Source organism: Octodon degus, unplaced genomic scaffold, assembly GCF_000260255.1.
Source record: "Octodon degus isolate 3935 unplaced genomic scaffold, OctDeg1.0 scaffold00239, whole genome shotgun sequence".
Classification (NCBI taxonomy): domain Eukaryota; kingdom Metazoa; phylum Chordata; class Mammalia; order Rodentia; family Octodontidae; genus Octodon; species Octodon degus.
In genome coordinates, this window is record NW_004524815.1 from 1,585,009 (window position 1) to 1,603,875 (window position 18,867).

Here is an 18,867-nt window from a genome sequence, read left to right on the forward strand (position 1 = left end):
ACATGAGCCAGTGTGTGTTTTATTTTGTGGCACAGGATCTAACAAGTCTAGGCTGGGCTTGAACTTGTGATCCTCCTGCCTCAGCCTCGTGACTAGTGCTTGGGTTATCAGCATGTTCCACCACTCCTGGCTGGACAGAAGCTGTTGTGAATCTGGTTGGAATACAGCTCTCTAAACCCCGTCTCAGGAAGCAGAGGCTCACCTGAGGTTCCCCCCTGGTGGCAGCTGGACACAAGCTGTGGCACATGGGTGGAGAAGGAACGCTGGGACAGAGCGCCTCACAGTGGTTTTTCCCCTTTTTATTAAAAATAGACCCAAACACTTTATGTATCATACAAAAGTTTCATTCGCTGGTGGCAGCCACGGGATGCCCCGTGGCCCTGATGATCCAGCTGCCCTCCAGGGGACAGGGTCACAGGGAGCGGTGGCCACTCGCCTGGCCCCGGACCCTGCCAGCTGGCGTGGGGCTGCGGTGCCGCGTTCCCTCCTCCCTGCCAGTGGCAAGGGGTAGAAACGCAAAGTGCCTCTCCTGTGCCAAGGTAAACAGCGGGTGATATGGGCCCCAAAGCTGCTGCCCAGGGCCTAGACTTGGCGTTCCTTGCCGCCTGAGTCCTTTCCCCATCTTCCGACGGGCATCTGAACCCAGCCTCGCCTCTGCTATCCTGTGGCTGAGGCTCAGCTGGCCTGAGACCTCTGTGTGCTCCAAACGACAGGGGCCGGGTCCTCACCCTGCCGTCTGTGTCCTGGACCTTGCGCACACGCGGCCCCCAGCCCCCCTCTCCTGGTGCTGCGTTTCCCAACTGCTGCTGCCGCCCCTGGGCCTTCAACACTCCGGGGGGCCCCCAGACCCCTGCTGCCAGGGGGCGCGGTGGGGGCAGGGAGGTGGGCGGAGCCGGGGCTGGGCGGGCAGTACACATGCTGGTCTGGACTCGCGCGGGGCCGGGCGGGGCAGGCGCAGGAGGGTGGGGCATGCGGGGCGCAGCCTGCCTGAGCCCTCAGTCCCAGCCGTTGTCCTTCACCATGTGTGAGGTCTCGATGATGTACTTTCCCTCCTTGTACTTCTGGCTGCTCTCGAAAGCCTGCTCCTGATGGGGAGGGCCTCGTGACCACCCAGGTCGCCTACACCGGGCGGCTCGGTTCTGGGGCTCCCCCCGCCCCGCTCGAGCCGCGGTCCCCAGGGTGTGGAGCTGTCCCCAGCACTCACATATTTCCAGCCCAGCGTGGTCTTGCAGCTCTCGCAGAAGATGTCAGCTACGGAGTGCAGCCCGGTGAGCAGCAGGCGCTGTTCAGCCGGCCCACAGCCCACGTTGACCCTGTCCAGGGAGACAAGGAGGAGCCAGCGCCCGCCGGGCGGCTCTGTCAGCGCAGCCCCAAGCAACCCGGAGGGGCCGGAAGAACCCGCAGCGGCATGCGCCCCACAGTCACTAGGTTCTTGGCTCTTTCTCTAGGGCTGATACTGGCTCTGACTAGGCCCCTGGAAAGCCTGCAGCCCTACTCCTACAGCCCCTTTGCAAAAGGTAGCAGAGCCAAAGGAAGGCACGGGGGAGGGAAGGGGGTTGAGATGGGCCCCTCGCTGGAGCCCAGGTTGGCTTCAAGCTCATGGAGATCCTCCTGCCTCGGCCTCTCAAGGGCTGACATGATGGGCATGTGTCACCATGCCAGGCTAAAGAGCTCCTTTCTGATGGCTCCCCCTGTCTGTCCCTACAGCAAGAGCCACACACACGCAAGCACACGCAGGAGCAGTGGACTCACACGGAGTTAAACAGGTAGGCGCGGCCGTGGCTCCCTTGGAAGGACTGCGGAGACACAGGGCAGACAGTGACCAGTGTGTGTCCCCTGCCTCTGCCCGTGCCCTCAGCGGCCATGGCCGGGCACAGCCAGGCCTCCATCGTACCTTGGAGATGAGCTCATCGTGCTTGGCCAGGTGGGCACGGCAGTGCACACAGCTGTAGGTGCGGTGGCAGCGAGGCAGGTAGCTGCGGAAAGTCTTGGCGGGCAGGCAGGTGGGGGCCGGGCCCGGGTCGCAGCTGGGCATGACAGGCTGCAGCACGATGCCCTGGCGGGCTGGAGGGGCTGGCGCTGTGCAGCCCCCACAGAGCCGGTCACAGGTGAAGCAGCGAAGCAGGTTGGCTAGAGCCGTGTTTTAGGGCAGGAGAGCTATGGGGGGCTGCCCGGCCAGGGCCCCCCCAGACAAGAAGTGTGGAGAAGCGAAGTCACCTAGGGAGAGGGATCCAGGGTGAGGGGAGCCTGACCTCAGTGGGCTCAGGCCCTGCCATGGCCTCCCAGCCCCTGCCACCCAGCACTGCCCTGTGTCCCCTGAGTCCCCTTTGCTCTGGCAGCGTTTGGAGGCTTCTCCTGCCAGAGCAGGGAGGCAGCTGGGGTCTCCTGGGGCCAGAGCAGCCTCTGCCATTTTCCACCGAGAGCAAGTCGCTGGCACCAGTGCTGCCATGGAAGCCGCGTCATCAGCACGGGCCCAGCCTCGGGGTTCGGGGCCTCCATGACAGCCTACAGTGCTCCGTGGTGCGCACAGGGCCTTCCTGACACTGCTGCCTGGAGGCTCTACTTTTCCGGATCTCTTTCTGCACGCCCCTCTGGTATGCTGCAGGTGCCCAGCCTAGCTTTGCCCAGCCCTCTGGCTGCTGAACTCTACCCTTGACCTGGGTGTGCCTGTCCCCCAGCTCCCGAAGGCGCTCTTGGCCATGTTCCCAAACTCTGAGCCCCTCAATCTCTGTTCGACACTTTGCTTGGTGAAAGATGTCAGCTTCCAGCCGTGGAGAGACAAGACCACTTTTCTGGGGCCAACTTGACAACCAGCCCAAGGGGAGAAGCCAGGGTCCTGGGCTGGGCAGGGCTGCCTGGTGCAGCGTGAGAGCAGCGTGTGCACACGGCCTCAGAAGGGAGCTTCTGGTTGTTAGGATCTGTGTTTGGAGCTGGTTGTGGAGTTGTGCACATGCAGTCCTAGCACTCCAGGAGGCTGAGGCAGGAGGATCCCAAGTTTCAAGCCTAGCTGGGACAACTTAGAAAAATCCTGCCTGTAAAATGTAGGAGGGTGCTGTGGATGTGGCTCAGTGGGCAGGCCCCTGGGCCAACCCCCGTATCTCAAAATGATACATCAATAAAGCTGTGGCTTGGGGTACAAGATGCGACCGTGCCTCCTTCTCCCAGGGCCAGGGACAAACAGCAGTGACTCAGGGAGACTGAAAAGGAAACCATGGCTGGCCTATGCCAGCCCCAGGGGGCTGAGGCTGCTGGAGCAGGGGATAAGAAGGGAGGTGGCCCCTGTCGGCCCAGATAAGCAGGTGCAGTGCTGCCGTGCCCTCGTGGGCAGTGGTGCATGGCTCAACACAAGTCTGTGCCCGGGCAGAGCCAGAGCAGTGAGGCACAGGGGCACCAGCAGCCGGGCAGGCCGGCTGTCCCCATCCCACTCTCCGCAGTTGCCACAGTGCCCCAGCGGTGCTGCTCTCTGAGAGAGCCACCCAGCAGCTGTATACAGAACCCTCCATGGAGACCAGGGCCAGGCCTGGAAGACACCCTGGGCTGAACCCGGTGACAACAGCTTCTAGTGGCCCTTGTCGCTACTGGTTTCCAGGTAGACAGTGTTCAGTGGCTGCCGTCAACTTTGCCCAAGTTCCCTTAGGACAACAGCCACCTTGAAATGCCTCCTTCAAGGCTGGGGGATGAGGGACCTGCTCAGGAGTCCCCCAAGCTCGGCCTCGGTCCTCAAGCTCGGCGGACGGCACGCCTCCTTCCCTGTGCCTATCCAGCTGGGGAAGGCTGCCCAGAGACTAACATCCTGGAGGGACACTAGGGGTCACTGCTTCTCCCCGTATACCCCTCCCAGGGAGCGGCAGGTCAGCGGATGATGGGCAAACAAAGGCCAGCTGGGGCTGAAGGAGGCTGCGTCCGGGTGTGCGATGTGCGCCGCGCAGGACCTTGGGGATGCAGAGCGGGTGGCTGCTGAGGCAGAGGCTGAGAATCCAGATGTGGTGGAATCGCGAGCCTCGCAGGAAGCAGGGCCGGGGGAGGGGGGCACTTAGGGGATGCTGTCTACCTGGGACCCCCACCCTTCCCCCGCGCGGCGCTTTGGGATGGTATCGTCCAAAGATGCGAGCCCGCCGGCTTCCAGGCCAGGTTCGGGGTCCGCACAGCAGCCGTAGGGTGCGCAGTGACGCTGGATGCAGCGGCCAAAGTTGCCGGGAAATGAGTGCGGGAGGCGCAGCTTGGAGAGGGATGGAGGAGAGCCGACAGAGGAGCCAGGCCGCGGGGGAGGGGAGGAGGACAAAGGCTGGATGAATAATGCCTTGGCGGGGCTGGGGCGGCACGCAGAAGGGGACACTGGCACGGGGCATCCACCTGGAGCAGGGCTGCCCCCTCACCTTGAGGTCGGCTCCAGAGATCTCCGGCTAGTCTCTCTAGCTCTCGATCTCTCTGCTCGCTCTTCACTCTTCGCTTTCGGCTCCTTCAATTGGGGAGGGGGGGTGGCCAGGGGCTCAGGGCTGGGGCTGCCAAGCGTGGACAGCGGCCGGGGGCCAGAGGTGGTCTGCCGGGCTGCACCTCGGTCTGTGGGTGACTGTGGCTGTGTGTTGTGGAACTGCATCATAACACTGTGACTCATCCGTCCCCCGCCCCCCTCACCTCCCACGTCAGAGCAGGGCTGGGAGACACAGGAGGCGGTGGGGCGGGAGGGGGCGGGAGGGGGCCCGGGCGGGGACCAGGCTGCTGGTGGGCAGAGGAGGGGACAGGCGGGTGGCCGAGGAGATGGCGCCGCAGTGGGAAGCGAGATGGCCGGTGCCGAGGGCGAGGGTGCGCGGGCGCAGGAGGGCCAGGAAGCGCACCCGCGTTCATTCACCAGGCTGCGTCTCCCCATTTGGGCTCAAACACCAACCCTGACGCAGGCAAACGGTCACGGGGGCAGGCTGTGCCCGAAGCAAGCCGCGCCGTTCGAGCCCCTACTTCGTGTCCCTGAAGCATCACCGGGTGCCATGGGACAGTTCGAGCTGGATCTCTGCTCAAGACCCCAGGACTCAGGGTTCCTGGGTGAGACTCCTGTGGTACCCTAGATGCTTGCCAGGAACCTTCCAGGCAGGCCCTCCGAGAAGGCTCCCCCTTGCACCCCAGAACTGCGGAGCCTCGCACCAAGCCCTGGGGACAGGCAGCTCTCTGGCCCTACACAGGGATGGAGTCCAACAGAGCCTGGCTTTGGTCTTAAAGTCACCTGAGTTGGAATTGCAGCGCTGCTGATTCCATGCCCAGAACCTCTGGGCAAGTGACAATCTGCTCTGCACCTCGATTTCCTCTTGTGACATCAGAGCAGCTATTAACTCTACCTGACCATCGCCAGAAGAAACTGACATGAGGTGGAAAGGCCCCCAAGTGCCCTGCGCCCGACCACTACCTGGTAAATAATAGTGTAACTTCAAGGCAGCATTGTCAAATGATCCAGGTGCGATGGGTTTGGCGTCTCACAGCTGTCATCCCAGCACTGTTGGAGGCTGAGGCAGGAGGATCACTGGGAAATCCAGGCCCGCCTGGGCTAAGTGGCTGAAGGGTGGCTTGCCGGGCTACATAGCGACCCTGTCTCAATCTCCCCAGACTCCCCCCCAAAACTGAAGTATGACGTACCAGTTCTCCAAGATGGCTGTGATTACTGTGCGTTGCAAACATATACTAATAAAAAAGTGAATAAAAATAAGAGAAAAGCAGCACTAAAAAAAAGAAAAAAAAACAGGAAAAAAAAAGAAAAGAAAAGCAGTACTGTCAACTTACTACCTCTAAATCCAGAGAAGATGTACTACTGTTTCCTGGTATTTCAGGAGATAGGTCAAACTTTTCTTATGAAAAAATTATGTTTTTCTTGTTTTTTCTATTCTCCCCCCCCATTTGGTGGTATTGGGGTTTTAACTTGGGGGCTTTACATTAAGCTACATCCCCGGCCCTTTTTATTTTTAAGACAAAGTCTCACTAAGTCCTCATGTTGCCCTGGCTGGGATCAAACTTGTGACTTTCCTGCCTCAGCCTACCAGAGTGCTAGGATCACAGGCCTGCATGACACCACCTCCAGCTTTCTCAGTAACTAGCACCTTCCTGTTAAATGTCATTTCAGAGTATCGCTCATGGGGTACTGGGCTGATCATGTCACTAATGGACGCAAAATATATTCCCTATGAAAAAAATCCCTAATTTTTAATAACATTCAGAAAACGAAATTTGACAAAGGTATTCATAGGAAACAATTCTGTCAGTGGTTTGTGTGGTTTCTATTAAAAAAAAGGGGGGGGGAGAAGCTAAAGCTAGGAATTCGGAATATGTATTCAGGAAGGGTTCTGGGGCTTAAGGTAAATTCTGAAAACATAGTGTGGGCATTTGAGGGACAGAACCAGAGATCTGGGATGGAGAGGAAGAGGTTGGTAAAATAAAGCCAGGGAAATGGTCTTTTGGGTAACAGATAAGAAGGGTGATTGTAAACCAAGAGATTTTTATTTTCTCTTTTTGCTTTTCTTGAGACAGGATCTCAAGTTCAGGCTGGCCTTGAACTTGCAGTGATCCTCCTGCCTCCGCCTCCTCAGGGCTGGGATTACAGGTGTATGCCACCATACCTGTTTTTGGTTTTTGTTTTTCTCGGAACTGAGGATTGAACTGAGGCCCTTGCGCTTGCAGGCAAGCGCTTATTCTACTGAGCCGTCTCTCCGGCCCCATCCATCTCCATGGTCCCCCATGCCCAGTTTAAAGGAGTTTTTGAGGGGAAAAGAGAACTCGTTTTGAGGCGTGGATTTAAAGTTTGGTAAAATGGGTACCCGTGAATTTATGTCAGTTCAGGAACACAATGATCCAGGGTTTAGCTGGCGAGGAGGATGAGGACAGTGTCATTTGGGGGTGGGTTGGGGAGGCAGAAAATGCGGGGTGGAAGACAGTGAGAAGAGTGTAGGCAAGCACACATGCTGTGAATGTTGTGCCCTTTTCTTGTGCTTAAGGAGAAAAATGGAGCACAGCATGTTCCAAGGGAGAGAGGACTCTTCCTAAATTCAGCCTGAGATGCTTACACAGTAGCCAAAGAAAGATGACCTTCAGGAAGCCGGGAGAAATTGCCTCAAGGGAGAGAACGCGGAGGCGAAGAAACAGACCTGGGAGACAGATCATAGGGAAATGGGAAACGCTCACCAGGGAGAAAGTCTGCAAAGGAAATTTTCCTCCATTGCTTTTTTGAGACGGGGTCTCCCTAGGTGTCCCCGGCTGGGCTCAAACTCATAGCCATCCTCCTGCCTCAGCCTCTTGAGTGCTGGGGTTACAGGTGTGCGCCACCGCGTCGAAGTTGAAAACGGGCAGAATGGTAAAAGCCCAGCAGACACCCACTCATTCATGGAAGAACTAACGCATGCGCGGAGAAAACTTTGAAACTGCTAAAGAAAACCAGCTCAGGGAAGAACGATTGCTGCGCCTGAAAAAGGAGGAACACACAAGGCCAGCAGGAGAACCTGCCGGTGGGAACCAGGGAAGCTGCCACGATCAAGGGCCCACCGGTCTAGGAAAGCCAGGCAGATGTAAAGTGGTACCTGCCGCTCTGGGTTCTTGCAGGAGGAAGGACTCTGCAACCTGTGAGACCCACAGAGCAGGACCTGGACCTGACTCAGCCTGCGAGTAACCTTAACCGCGGCCTGTCTCCTCCCCCAAGTGAAACGAGATAATAATGACCGTGCAGCCGGCAGTGAAACAAGATTGCTGAAAGGACTTTGAAACATGTAAAGTGCCGTATAACTAGATATTATTATAGCCCCCCCCACCCTATCATCAAAACTTAAAAGCTAACATCAGATTGGATCTTCTGTGTTACAGACTCCCTGTTTAGTGCTGCTACGTGGCGCACCATCCCGTACAATCTTCAAAACAATTTTAAGAGGTTGGGTACTGTTATTATCCCCGTTTTACGGGCCAGAAACGTCTGCCACTGGAAGCCTGTGATTTGCCCAGAGTCATCCAGCAAGGGAGCAACACAGGACTCCAAAGTCCACGCCTGTGCGAAGAGGCAGGGGGCACACGACTGACCTTGGACAACTTCCGAGATCCAAGGAGAAAAGACCCCAACAACATGCCCGGCCGGGTGGAGAGGAGGTGTGACCCTCCCGTTGCTTTGAACCAGGCTCTCGCTAGTTATGTAGTCCAGGCGGGCCTAGAACTCACTGTGTAGCCCAGGCTGGCCTCGAGCTCGTGGCGATCCTCCTGTGTCAGCCTCCCGAGTCCCAGTATTACAGGTGTGCGCCACCAAGTGTGGCTTGTGATTTAGAGCCAAAAGGAATACTGGACTTTTATTACTCTGTGAAAGACTTTTCTGAATGCCTGCTATACAGCTAGAGAGGTGTCAGGCAGAGCCCGTTAGCCTGGCATGGCCTGTTTTCCTCCACTTTTCCAACTCCTTGGTCTCTCGTTTCCTGAACGGGGTTCTGCTCATTTCCCCCACTTGCTGGCTTGGGGTTTCGCCAAGCTGAGCCCCGCGGCTCCTCGCCGATCACCCCTCTGCGTGTCTGCCAGGAGAGCAAAGTTCTGACCTGCTGGGGGTCCGCAGCTGCCCTTCCCTGACGCCCCGCCCACCTCGGAATCACGTGCGCAATAATCCTCAACTACAATTCCCAGAAGGCCAAGCGGCTACGCGCGCTGTTCTCACGCAACTACATGTCCCAAGAGGCATCGCGCTCCCTTGCCTCCTCGCACTGCGCAAGAGCGGAACTGCCTGCATTTCCGATGCCCAGCAAGGTGAGCGCGGTTTGCAGTTGGGTTTGAGTCCTGCCCCGCGGGACGTCGAGGGTTTACTGGTTTGGGCTTCTGGCTCTTTTGGTGAGATAATAAGCTCCAAGACTCAAAGACTTGGGGCCTGAGCATATTTCAGTGTGCGGGTGGTGGGACAGACGCTGGAGTGAGAACCGGAAGCGCTGTTTGCTCGGTGTTTCCAGTTTACGAAGTACCCCCTCGCCGCCCCGCCTAGTTTTCCCCGGCACCGCACTGTGAGCGCGGAAGCGGAAGTGCCTGCACTTGACGGCTGAGGAAGGGGTTCAGAGAGGCGTTGTGGAGCCAGGCCTTAGGCCGTGGCCACAGTGCAAACCCGGCGTGCTCTGCTTTGCGTCCGGGACTGCTGATGCCCTTGTTGACTCAGCGTGTTGGGGAGGGGGTACCTGCTTCCCGCCTTTCTCCCCCGCCGCAGGTTCGTCGCGAGGCAGGGAAAGATGGGGCGATTACTCCCTGGATAGCGTTCCTCCTTTAAGACATTCGTACAGCCAGTGTGGTTGTCGAGGTGGCTGCAGGCTGTGACGCTGTGCTCTAGGACTAGAGGTTACAGCGGTAAAGGAAAGTGCCCGGCCTGGCCCTCTCGTAGGGGAAGATACACAGCAAGCTTGTAGGAGACTAGTAAAAGTAAGGGGAAGCATCGGTGCAGGATTGCGAACAAGCCTGGCATATGGTGGGATCGGAAATCTGATTTGCGTGAGGCGAACGTGATAACCACTACACTACGGAAACTGAAATTTCATTTGTGCTGCAGTGACAACGGCCACACTGAAAAGATGGGTGAGGAGGCCAATGATGACAAGAAGCCCACGACCAAATTTGAGCTGGAGCGGGAAACAGAACTGCGCTTTGAGGTGGAGGCGTCGCAGTCGGTGCAGCTGGAGTTGTTGGCCGGCATGGCAGAGATCTTTGGCACAGAGCTGACCCGCAACAAGAAGTTCACCTTTGACGCTGGGGCCAAGGTGGCTGTTTTCACTTGGCACGGCTGCTCTGTGCAGTTGAGTGGCCGCACCGAAGTGGCATACGTCTCCAAGGACACCCCCATGTTGCTGTACCTCAACACTCACACGGCCCTGGAGCAGATGCGGAGGCAGGCGGAAAAGGAGGAGGAGCGCGGGCCGCGAGTGATGGTCGTGGGCCCCACAGACGTGGGCAAATCCACCGTGTGCCGCCTGCTGCTCAACTACGCAGTGCGCTTGGGTCGCAGGCCTACTTATGTGGAGCTGGATGTGGGCCAGGGCTCCGTGTCCATCCCCGGTACCATGGGCGCCCTGTACATCGAGCGGCCGGCAGACGTGGAGGAAGGCTTCTCCATCCAGGCCCCGCTGGTCTATCACTTTGGCTCTACCACTCCAGGGACCAACATCAAGCTGTATAATAAGGTGAGCGCTGGAGCCCCGGCGGGGGAGGTCGGGTTGCTGGTCGGGGCGTGGTAGCTTTCCTGTACTTTGTCCCCTTTCAGCTTATTGCTTCTGCTGCTGCGCGAACGCAGTTTTAAGCATTAGCCTCAGGTTATCGCTTTTGTAGACTTCCTAGTGTCCACATTGGACATAAAACAGGAACAGAAATAACATGCAGTAACATCTTTGAGGTCAAAACCACAGGTGTTAGGTCGGTATTTGAAACCCAATATGGTGGCACACGCCTGTAGTGTCAGCACCCAGGAGGCTGAGGCAGGAGGGTCCATGTGAGTTTGCAACCACCCTGCGCTACACAGTGAGTCCACAGCGAGCCCGAAGTGTGCTTTGGGGGCTGAGGGTATGGCCTGTGGTGTCATACTGGCCCAGTGTCCTAATTCTGAGTCTGGCTCCCAGCCCTGTGGAAGCGCACACACGTTAAGCCATTTCTCTTGTGCCCAGTACCCTTAAAGGGGGACAGAACAGCCACACATTGGTCTGAATATTTTTAGTTTTTCCTCTTTTTTGGTGCACGTGTGCATCCCCACTCCTTGTGAGGAGCTGGTGCCTGCACATCACACACCTTAATTCTTTCATCTTTCCTCCCTTCCCCCTTGCCTGGGGGTTTTCTGTTGGCCCCTTGTCCCATCCATTGCAGATTACGTCCCGCTTAGCAGATGTGTTTAACCAGCGGTGCGAGGTGAACCGGAGGGCGTCTGTGAGCGGCTGCGTCATCAACACCTGCGGCTGGGTCAAGGGCTCAGGGTACCAGGCGCTAGTGCACGCGGCCTCTGCCTTCGAGGTGGATGTGGTGGTGGTGCTGGACCAGGAGCGCCTGTACAACGAGCTGAAACGCGACCTGCCTCACTTCGTACGCACCGTGCTGCTGCCCAAGTCGGGCGGTGTGGTAGAGCGCTCCAAGGACTTCCGGCGTGAGTGCAGGGACGAGCGCATCCGCGAGTACTTCTACGGTTTCCGGGGCTGCTTCTATCCCCACGCCTTCAATGTCAAATTTTCAGATGTGAAGATCTACAAAGTGGGCGCCCCCACCATCCCTGACTCCTGTCTGCCGCTCGGCATGTCACAAGAGGACAACCAGTTGAAGCTTGTGCCCGTCACCCCTGGCCGGGACATGGTGCACCATCTCCTCAGTGTGAGCACGGCCGAGGGCACTGAGGAAAACCTCTCGGAGACCAGCGTGGCCGGCTTCATCGTGGTGACCAGCGTGGACCTGGAGCACCAGGTGTTCACTGTACTTTCTCCAGCACCCCGGCCACTGCCCAAGAACTTCCTGCTCATCATGGACATCCGGTTCATGGATCTCAAGTAGAGGTGGTGGCAGCCGTGCCCTCTGGACTGTGGGCTCCTCTTCTGGCTGGCCCCACAGGCACGCAGGTGAGAGGCCTGGTGAGGCTGACTGTTGTGGCAACGGCTCCAGGTGGCGTATATTCTCCCTGAGCCAGACCTTCCAGCTGGGAGTCCGGGGGCAGCCATGAACATGCGATTGCCTCTCTTAGGTTGCCCGGGATGCCAGCTGGGCTCTGAGACCTCAGAGGACTCGCCTTTCTCTCAAGGTGCTTCTTGACTATTTTCCATTACCACTTCGTACACACGTGCGAGCAGCTAATTTATCCAGGGTGAGAGTGTGAACTAGAGGGATTCTTTTCAGTCAACTTCAAATAAAAAGTTATTTTAATATGATTGCTATACTATGGATGTGTAATTTAAAAAGTACCTTTTTCTTCTGCAGAAGCGTTATTGGAGCATTATTGGAGCTATTTATTTGGTACAAGGTCTCACTACACAGCTTGGACTCTTAGGGATCCTCCTGTTTCAGCCTCCCCAGTGCTAGGATTACAGGCATGCACCACCACGCCCGGTTTTGGGGCTGGCACAGCATGCCTGGGGTTCCAGGGCTGGCCCCACATGTGATACTGGGGATCAAACCCAGATCCTTACACTTGCTAGGCAGGTGCTTAGGCTGCTATGGAATCTTCCCAGCCCAGGAATGATTTATTAATCAAATGATTAGACAAAGGGAAAATTGAGAATTACCTCTGAGCCAAACAGAGTTATGATTTCTTCTCTTCCTACGCCACCTCTTATTTTTTTGTGTGGTTACAGGGTCATGCTGTGTAGTGCAAGGTGGCCTGGAACTCACTTATGTAGCTCAGCTTGGCTTCCAACTCATGGTGATTCTCCTGCCTCAGCTTCCCTGGTGCTGGGATTACAGGCTATGCCACCGTGCCTGGCCTTCTTTTTTTTTGGTTGGCTTGAGCCAACCAGGGTCTCACTCTGTAGCCCAGACTAGCCTCAACCTTGTGGGCTTGTGGAGAATCTCCTGCCTCCTCCTTCCCAGTGCTGGAATTATAGGCCTTTCACACAACCAGCCAATTCCCCATTCTTTGGCAGATGGGAAAAGAAGACAGTAGGTCTGTTGTCAATACTGAGTTCTCGGGGGAGTTACAGCTTCGATAATCTTAGGCTGAGGTCCCAGATCTCTTTCCTAGCGAGGGCTCGTTTTCTCTTCTGCAGTTACCTTTCGGGTCTGTGTGATTAGAACCAGGCCCTAAGTCCAAGTGTTGCTTGAACGTTCAGATAGGAAGGGGCTGCACAGGACGTTCTCTTTGATGTCTTGCATGTGACTGATGGATGTCCTTCGTTTGGACTTGGGTTAAGAAGTCTGATACGATTCATCCATTCCTTCTTAGGAAACTTACTTTTCGTGGAGCGGGACACAATGTCAGGGACCCTCCTTGGTGGGGACAAGAAAGACAAGGTCATATGTGCCTTCCCATGAAGAATGGCCAGATGTAATGCAGTGAGCACCGAGCAGACTCGACTTGAGCAGTATGAGATGGCAAAGCTGCTTGAGCGTGTGTGGTCAGGAAGGAGCCTTACTCTTTGCTCGCACTAGGGATTGAACACAGCCCCATCACTGGCCCTTTCTATTTTGAGACAGGGTCTCTGTGGTAATCACAAGGTTACCCAGGCTGGGCTTGAACCTGCCGTCGAAGGCCTCAGCCTTGCAGAGTGGTAGGGTCAGGGCAGTGCATGCCTGCAGTCCCAGCACTTGGAGTCTGGGGCAGGAGGACTGCAGGTTCCCCATCCTGGCAGCTTAACTATGTGGCATGATCCTGTCTCAAAATAAAATATTAAAAAGGCCGGGGCCGTAGCTCAGCAAATGGCTTGGGTTCCAAGCTTAGTAAGCCAAGAGGGTTACAGTTCTCTTGAGCACTGAGAGACTGATGACAGCAGCATGGGTGGAGGGGAGGGCTGCTGTCCGCGCTTGGGCCGTTTTGGACGTTACGTAGCCCGAGCTGGCCTCGAACTCATGATCCTCCTGCCTCAGCCTCTCGAGTGCTTGGGTTGTACCAGCAGGTGTACCCCATCGCACCCTCACTGGAGTTTTTACTTATTTTTGAGACTGGGTCTCTGCTACGCAGTTCAGGCTGGCCTTGTGCTCACTTTTGTAGCCCCCAGGCTGGTCTCAAGCTCACAGTGATCCTCCTGTCTCAACCTGCTGAGCGCTGGGATTACAGGTGTGCACCACCAGGTTCCGTTCCTTATTTTGAAGGTAAAAAGGGTAGGACTTGCTGATGAGTGATAAGGAAAGGAAACCGAAATCCAGGGCTTTTTAAAAAATGGAGCCACGGGCATTTTTTCTTTTTCTTTCTTTTTTTTTTTTTTTTTTGTGGAACTGGGGAATTGAACTTAGGGCCTTGCGCTTGCCAGGGAAGCACTTATTCCACTGAACCATCTCCCCGGCCCCCTAGCAATACTTTTTTTTTTTTTTTTTTTTTTTTGCAGAACCAGGGGTTGAACTCAGGCCCTTGCGCTTGCCAGGGAAGCGCTTATTTCATTGAGCCATCTCCCCGGCCCCCCAAGGGCATTTTTTGTTTTTTGTTTTTTTTTGGTATTGGAGATGGAACTCAGGACCTTACACAAGTGCTCATGCCAGATCTGTGGACATGGAAATGAAGAAGCAAACATGGGGAGCTGGGGAGACAGCTCAGTGGAAAAAGTGCTTCCCTGGCAAGAACACGGTTGTGAGTTCAATCCCCAGGTACCACAAAAAGAACAACAACAAAAAAAAGAATTTGAATTAAAAGAAGCAGACATGGGAAGGAAGTGGCTGAGCAGGTGCTTGGGATGTGCTTTCAGGTGCAGAGCCTTTGCCAGTGTGCACCAGCCCTAGGCTTGCTCCCAGCACCGGAGCGGGGAGGGGAAAGGTCAAGCGCAGGCAGAGCTGCGTGATGACATCACTGTGCGTCTCCCAGCATTGATGAGTTTCAGTGCTGACGTGAAAAATGCAGCCTCACCCTCGAATGATAGGGACAAAAGGCCTACTGAAATAGACTGAAGACATGGTGCACACTGAGGAAGCACGGGTAACTACAGATAAACCTTTGTAGACACTGATTGGTATGATTACTTTTTGTTGTAAAGGACTCGCAGGCTGCGGCAGGAGGATTGCTGTGAGATGTAGGCCAGCCTGGGCCTAAATTTTCCCACACCAAAAAAGTGTTAAGCCAGATGTGGTGGTGGACACCTGTAATCCCAGTGCTCTACCTGTAATCCCAGCACTGTGGAGGCTGACAGGAGGATTGTTGCAAGTTTGAGGCCAGCCTGGGCTACAAAGTAAGCACAAGGCCAGCCTGAACTGTCTCAAAGAGACAGAAGAGCTTTGTTAAGGATTAGGATATGGGGCTGGGGAGATAGCTCAATAGAATAAGCACCTGCCTGGCAAGTGCAGGGTCCTGAGTTCAATCCCTGGTGCTGCAAAAAAAAGATTAGGATATGGTATAGAAGGAGCATTCATGGTTAAGTCTTTCAGATAGGACAGGGTCTCATGGAATCTAGATGAAGAGAAATTAATGATTGGTATGTGTGTGCACATTTTTGTATGTTTTAAATTCTTCATATACCCAAAGGAAGTCTTAAGCACAAAGGAAAGCCCATCCTATAGCACAGGCCGGGACCCTACCGTGTGGCCCCAAGCTGTGCCTCCGACACGGACAGGAGAGTGCAGGTGCCAGTAGCCCCCATGATGGAGGGGGGCATTACGCGCTGCAAGTACGTACTAATAAAAATTGAAGGGCTGGCTAGATAGCTCAGCAGACGAAAGCCCGTGCTCAGACAGACACGGACTGGGTTTCGATCCCGGAGAACTGTGCCAGCCCCACCCCCGGGGTGCGCTGAAACAGCAACAGACTGGGTGTGCTGGTGCAGGCCTGTAATCCCAGTGCTTGGGAGGTTGAAAACAGGAGGATCACTATGGTCTGGTCTGTGTAATGAGACCCTGTACTAAATACATTTAAAAAACCAAACAAGCAAAAAAAAAAAAAAAGGGCATAGTGGCACGTACCTGTGGTCCCAGCACTCAAGAGGCTGATGGAGGCAGAAGCAGGAGGTTCACCATACACTTAAGGCCAACCTGGACCATGTAGTGAGCCAGTATCTCAAAGAAAAAACATAGATGAAAACACTAGAAAATTATCAGGTATTTGTAGACATATCAAAAGAGTGTTTTTAGTACCATTGTTACCGTTTCTGCCTGGATGTCTCTTCAAAGCCTCATGCAGTTGTGGGATGGTTTCTATAGTTTGTTTTTTTGAGACAGGGTCTCACTATGTAGTTCAGGCTGGCCTTGAGCTCACTCTGTAGCCCAGGCTGGTCTCCAACTCACAACAATCTTCCTGCTTCAGCCTCCTGAGTTCTGGGATTATAGGATTGTGCCACTGTACCCAGTTTGGATTTTTTTTTTTTTTTTTGCTGTTGTTACTGGGAAGCAACTCAGGATCTCATGTTTGCTGTCGCAGACCTGTTAGCCTCCTGATATGGACTTGCACGGAACGCTGCAGTGAGCTCCAGACCTTGGACTGAGTCCTGCAGTCTCCAGTGTGCAGACGTGCTCTCCTCTGCACGTTTCCTCCTCTGACCGTGCCTGACTGTCATGAGCCAATCTTGCTATTTTTTATACATTTGTACATCTTGTGTTATATCTGTTCCTCTAGTAAAACCTCGGCTGGGGGCCGAGGAGATGGCTCAGTAGAATAAGTGCTTGCCTGGCAAGCGCAAGGGCCTGAGTTCAATCCCTGGTTCCGCAAACAAAACAAAACAAAACCTTTGGCTGATGTAGGTAGTAATTATGCCTCCATGAAAAAGAGCTGGGAGACTCAGTGGTCTAAAGCGCCGGCTCAGGCAAGCTTATGCAAGTGCAGGGACCACAGTTTCATCCCCAGGCAACATGTGCTGCACCAGCCCTGCAGGAGGGCTGGGGAGATAGCTCAGCAGAATAAGTGCCTGCCCTGCAAGCACAAGCTTCTGAGTTCAATCCCCTGCACCGCAAAAAAAAAAAAAAAAAAAGAAAGAAAGAAAAACAGGAAAAATAAAAGAGCTGGAACTGTAATCCCAGAGCTTGGGAGGACTCAAGAGGCTGCAATGTCAGAAAAGAGCTGGGAGAGTAAGCTCAGGAGTACAGTGGTTGGGTGGTGAAAGCTGGGAATAGGCGGTCTTTCCCAGAGCCCCTCTCCCCAACAGACATCAAGATGCCTGTAGGTTCTCAGTTGAAGTGAAAAAATAAAAATGCTCAATTTGTGAAGTAGAGGAAATGAAAATTCTTAACAGCTAACTAAAAAAAAAATGAAATTCGATTTCATTTTAGGAGAAAGTGATTTAAGAGGTCAAAAACACACCTCTAGGGCCAAGGAGATGGCTCAGTAGAATAAGTGCTTGCAAGGGCCTGAGTTCAATCCCCCAGTTCCTCCAAAAAACAAAATAGAAACAGAAAACACCTCCAGCAATAAATGTATCTTTTTTTTTTTTTTTCGGAACGGGGGATTGAACTCAGGTCCTTGAGCTTGTCAGGCAAGCACTTATTCTACTGAGCCATCTCCCCAGCCCCAAATGTATCTTTTTTACGATTTCAAAGTTTTAAAAAAATACTAACAAGACCTCTGTGTTGTAATACATGCTGGGTTGAAGCCCATTGCAAGAATGAATTAGAACTAAATCAGTCATGCCTGTGATTCCAGAATGGAGGCTGAGGCAGGAGGATTGGCGTCAAAATCCAAATAAGAATGAATTAGAATTAATAATAAATGCCACGACAGGGAAGGGAGTAGGCAGGACCCCAGGAAACAGGGCAGACGCCTCCTTCCCCTGGCTGCCTGATGCGAACGTGTCAGCACCACAGTCTCAGCTGCAGTTGCATCCACCCTGGAAACCAGGCCGAGCACACACTGCAGGTCGAGGCAGAATCCGTTCTTTTCCTGGTTGTTACATAACCGCCAGCGCTGCTCTCGGATGGGAAGCGGCCCGAACTCCAGAGGGGGCACGTGTAGCATCGCCATGGGCTTCGCCGCCGTCCCGGACTAATTAGGGCAAAGCCTCTCGCTGTGATCTTCGGGGACTCGGCCAGCAGCTCGCCAGGGACCAGAGCTATTCTGGACAGCCGCGGCTGTGCAGCTGCGTTCTCTGATCGGGTGCGGTCTGGAAGGCAGCGCAGAGTTCTCAAACCCGCAGGCCTGCCGCCCGGCTCCCAATCCTGGCGGGGGCTTCGCCCTGCCGTGCCTGGTCTGCTAGGCCAGCCAGCCCCTGTCCAAGTTCGAGCTCAACTCTCTCAACACCCAGAGATCTGGATGGACCAGCAAGGTGTTTAAATAAAGTTTATGCCATCAAAAAAAAAAAAATGGCAGGGGAGGGTGGTGACCTTAGCTTCCACGCGGTTGGCCAATGCATGAAGGGGCGGAGCAGAAAGACAAGGCGGCCCGTCCGTAATTGGCTACGCTAGGAGCCAGTCTGGACCATACCACTTCTATGGGGAGGTGACATTGGTGAATTTGAGAGTGGCCCTTGCTAGGGAGTCGTTCTAGCATACATGTATACTTTTTAAAATTTAAGGTTCCTGGTTGGCTACCGCATGAGCGCAAGACAGGATGCAGGAGAAAGGAGTGCTTCCTCAGTTTTCTCCCTATTTCCAACTCCTGCGCAGTTACCCAGCCTTTTTCGACTAGTCGCCCGCGGAACTCGACGGCCCTGCGCGCGCGCTCCCGCCGCTTTGCGTGCGTACGGCGTTGTATCTCTGGAGCCAATCAGAACGCGAGGTCGCCGCGGTCGCCGGCGTTCGCGCGCACGCACCGGAGAGGCGTGGGGGTGGGGGCACGGGTGAATGAGAGAGTGAGCGGGGGCGGGCGCGGAGGCGCGAGCCTCATGAATGAGAGGAACGTGCCCCGCGCGAGACGCTGCGCGCGCCCGGGCCGGGGAGCCAATGGGAGCGCCGGGAGGGCTCGGGCCCTGGCACTGAGGGCCGCGGCCGCGCGCCGGCACGAAGGCGAGCGTCGCGAGCGGGAGCGCGCGGGAGCGGGGCGGGCGTGGAGCGTGCGGGGGCCGCGCGCTGCCTCTTCTCTCAGCGGCCGGACGGCACTGCCGGGAAGCGGCGGTGACAACGACGGCGCCGGTGACGGGCGCCGCGCCGCAGGTGAGTCCCGGGGACGCCAGCCCCTGCGGAACCGGAAGTGCGGGCCGGGGAGGTGGGAGGGGAGAGTGACCTCTAGGGAAGGGGGAGCGCGGCAGGGGGTCGAGGGCCCCGTCCTCGCCGCGGGCCCGGGGTGGACGGGCGGGCTGCTGGTCGAGGCGGGCTCCATGGCCGCCGGGCGAGCGGCTCCTGCTGGGCCGGAGCTGGTCCCCGCGCCGA

At 55.6% G+C, this 18,867-nt stretch overlaps 3 protein-coding genes across 5 annotated transcripts in view; 2 read left to right on the plus strand and 1 right to left on the minus strand.

Annotated features, from left to right (window-relative positions):
* Nucleotides 1-142: 142 nt before the first annotated feature.
* Ypel4 (yippee like 4) lies at nt 143-4,575 on the minus strand. Its single transcript, XM_004645770.2, has 5 exons — nt 4,377-4,575; nt 1,895-2,217; nt 1,753-1,796; nt 1,205-1,313; nt 143-1,085 (listed from the first exon to the last, which is right to left on the minus strand). The coding sequence occupies exons 2-5, from the start codon at nt 2,033-2,035 to the stop codon at nt 996-998; spliced, it is 384 nt and encodes a 127-aa protein (XP_004645827.1). The 5' UTR covers nt 2,036-2,217; nt 4,377-4,575; the 3' UTR covers nt 143-995.
* Nucleotides 4,576-8,690: 4,115 nt separating this feature from the next.
* On the plus strand, nt 8,691-16,016 carry Clp1 (cleavage and polyadenylation factor I subunit 1). Of its 3 annotated transcripts, XR_002819037.1 has the most exons (4): nt 8,750-8,826; nt 9,527-10,154; nt 10,828-11,564; nt 15,992-16,016. XR_002819037.1 is itself a non-coding variant. In XM_023706061.1 (3 exons), exons 2-3 carry the CDS (start codon nt 9,549-9,551, stop codon nt 11,497-11,499), a joined length of 1,278 nt encoding a protein of 425 aa, XP_023561829.1. In that variant the 5' UTR covers nt 8,691-8,745; nt 9,527-9,548; the 3' UTR covers nt 11,500-11,859. The 3 variants fall into 3 exon arrangements, 2 of the variants coding, with proteins under 2 accessions (XP_023561829.1, XP_023561828.1); XM_023706061.1 differs by lacking the exons at nt 8,750-8,826; nt 15,992-16,016 and adding an exon at nt 8,691-8,745 and having other exon boundaries at nt 10,828-11,859; XM_023706060.1 differs by lacking the exon at nt 15,992-16,016 and having other exon boundaries at nt 10,828-11,859.
* Nucleotides 16,017-18,362: 2,346 nt separating this feature from the next.
* Nucleotides 18,363-18,867, plus strand: part of Zdhhc5 (zinc finger DHHC-type containing 5) — a 26,917-nt gene continuing 26,412 nt past the window's right edge. Inside the window, exon 1 of the mRNA XM_004645773.2 lies at nt 18,363-18,651. The gene's annotated coding sequence lies outside the window, so the exon portion shown is untranslated. The remainder of the gene's footprint in view (nt 18,652-18,867) is intronic.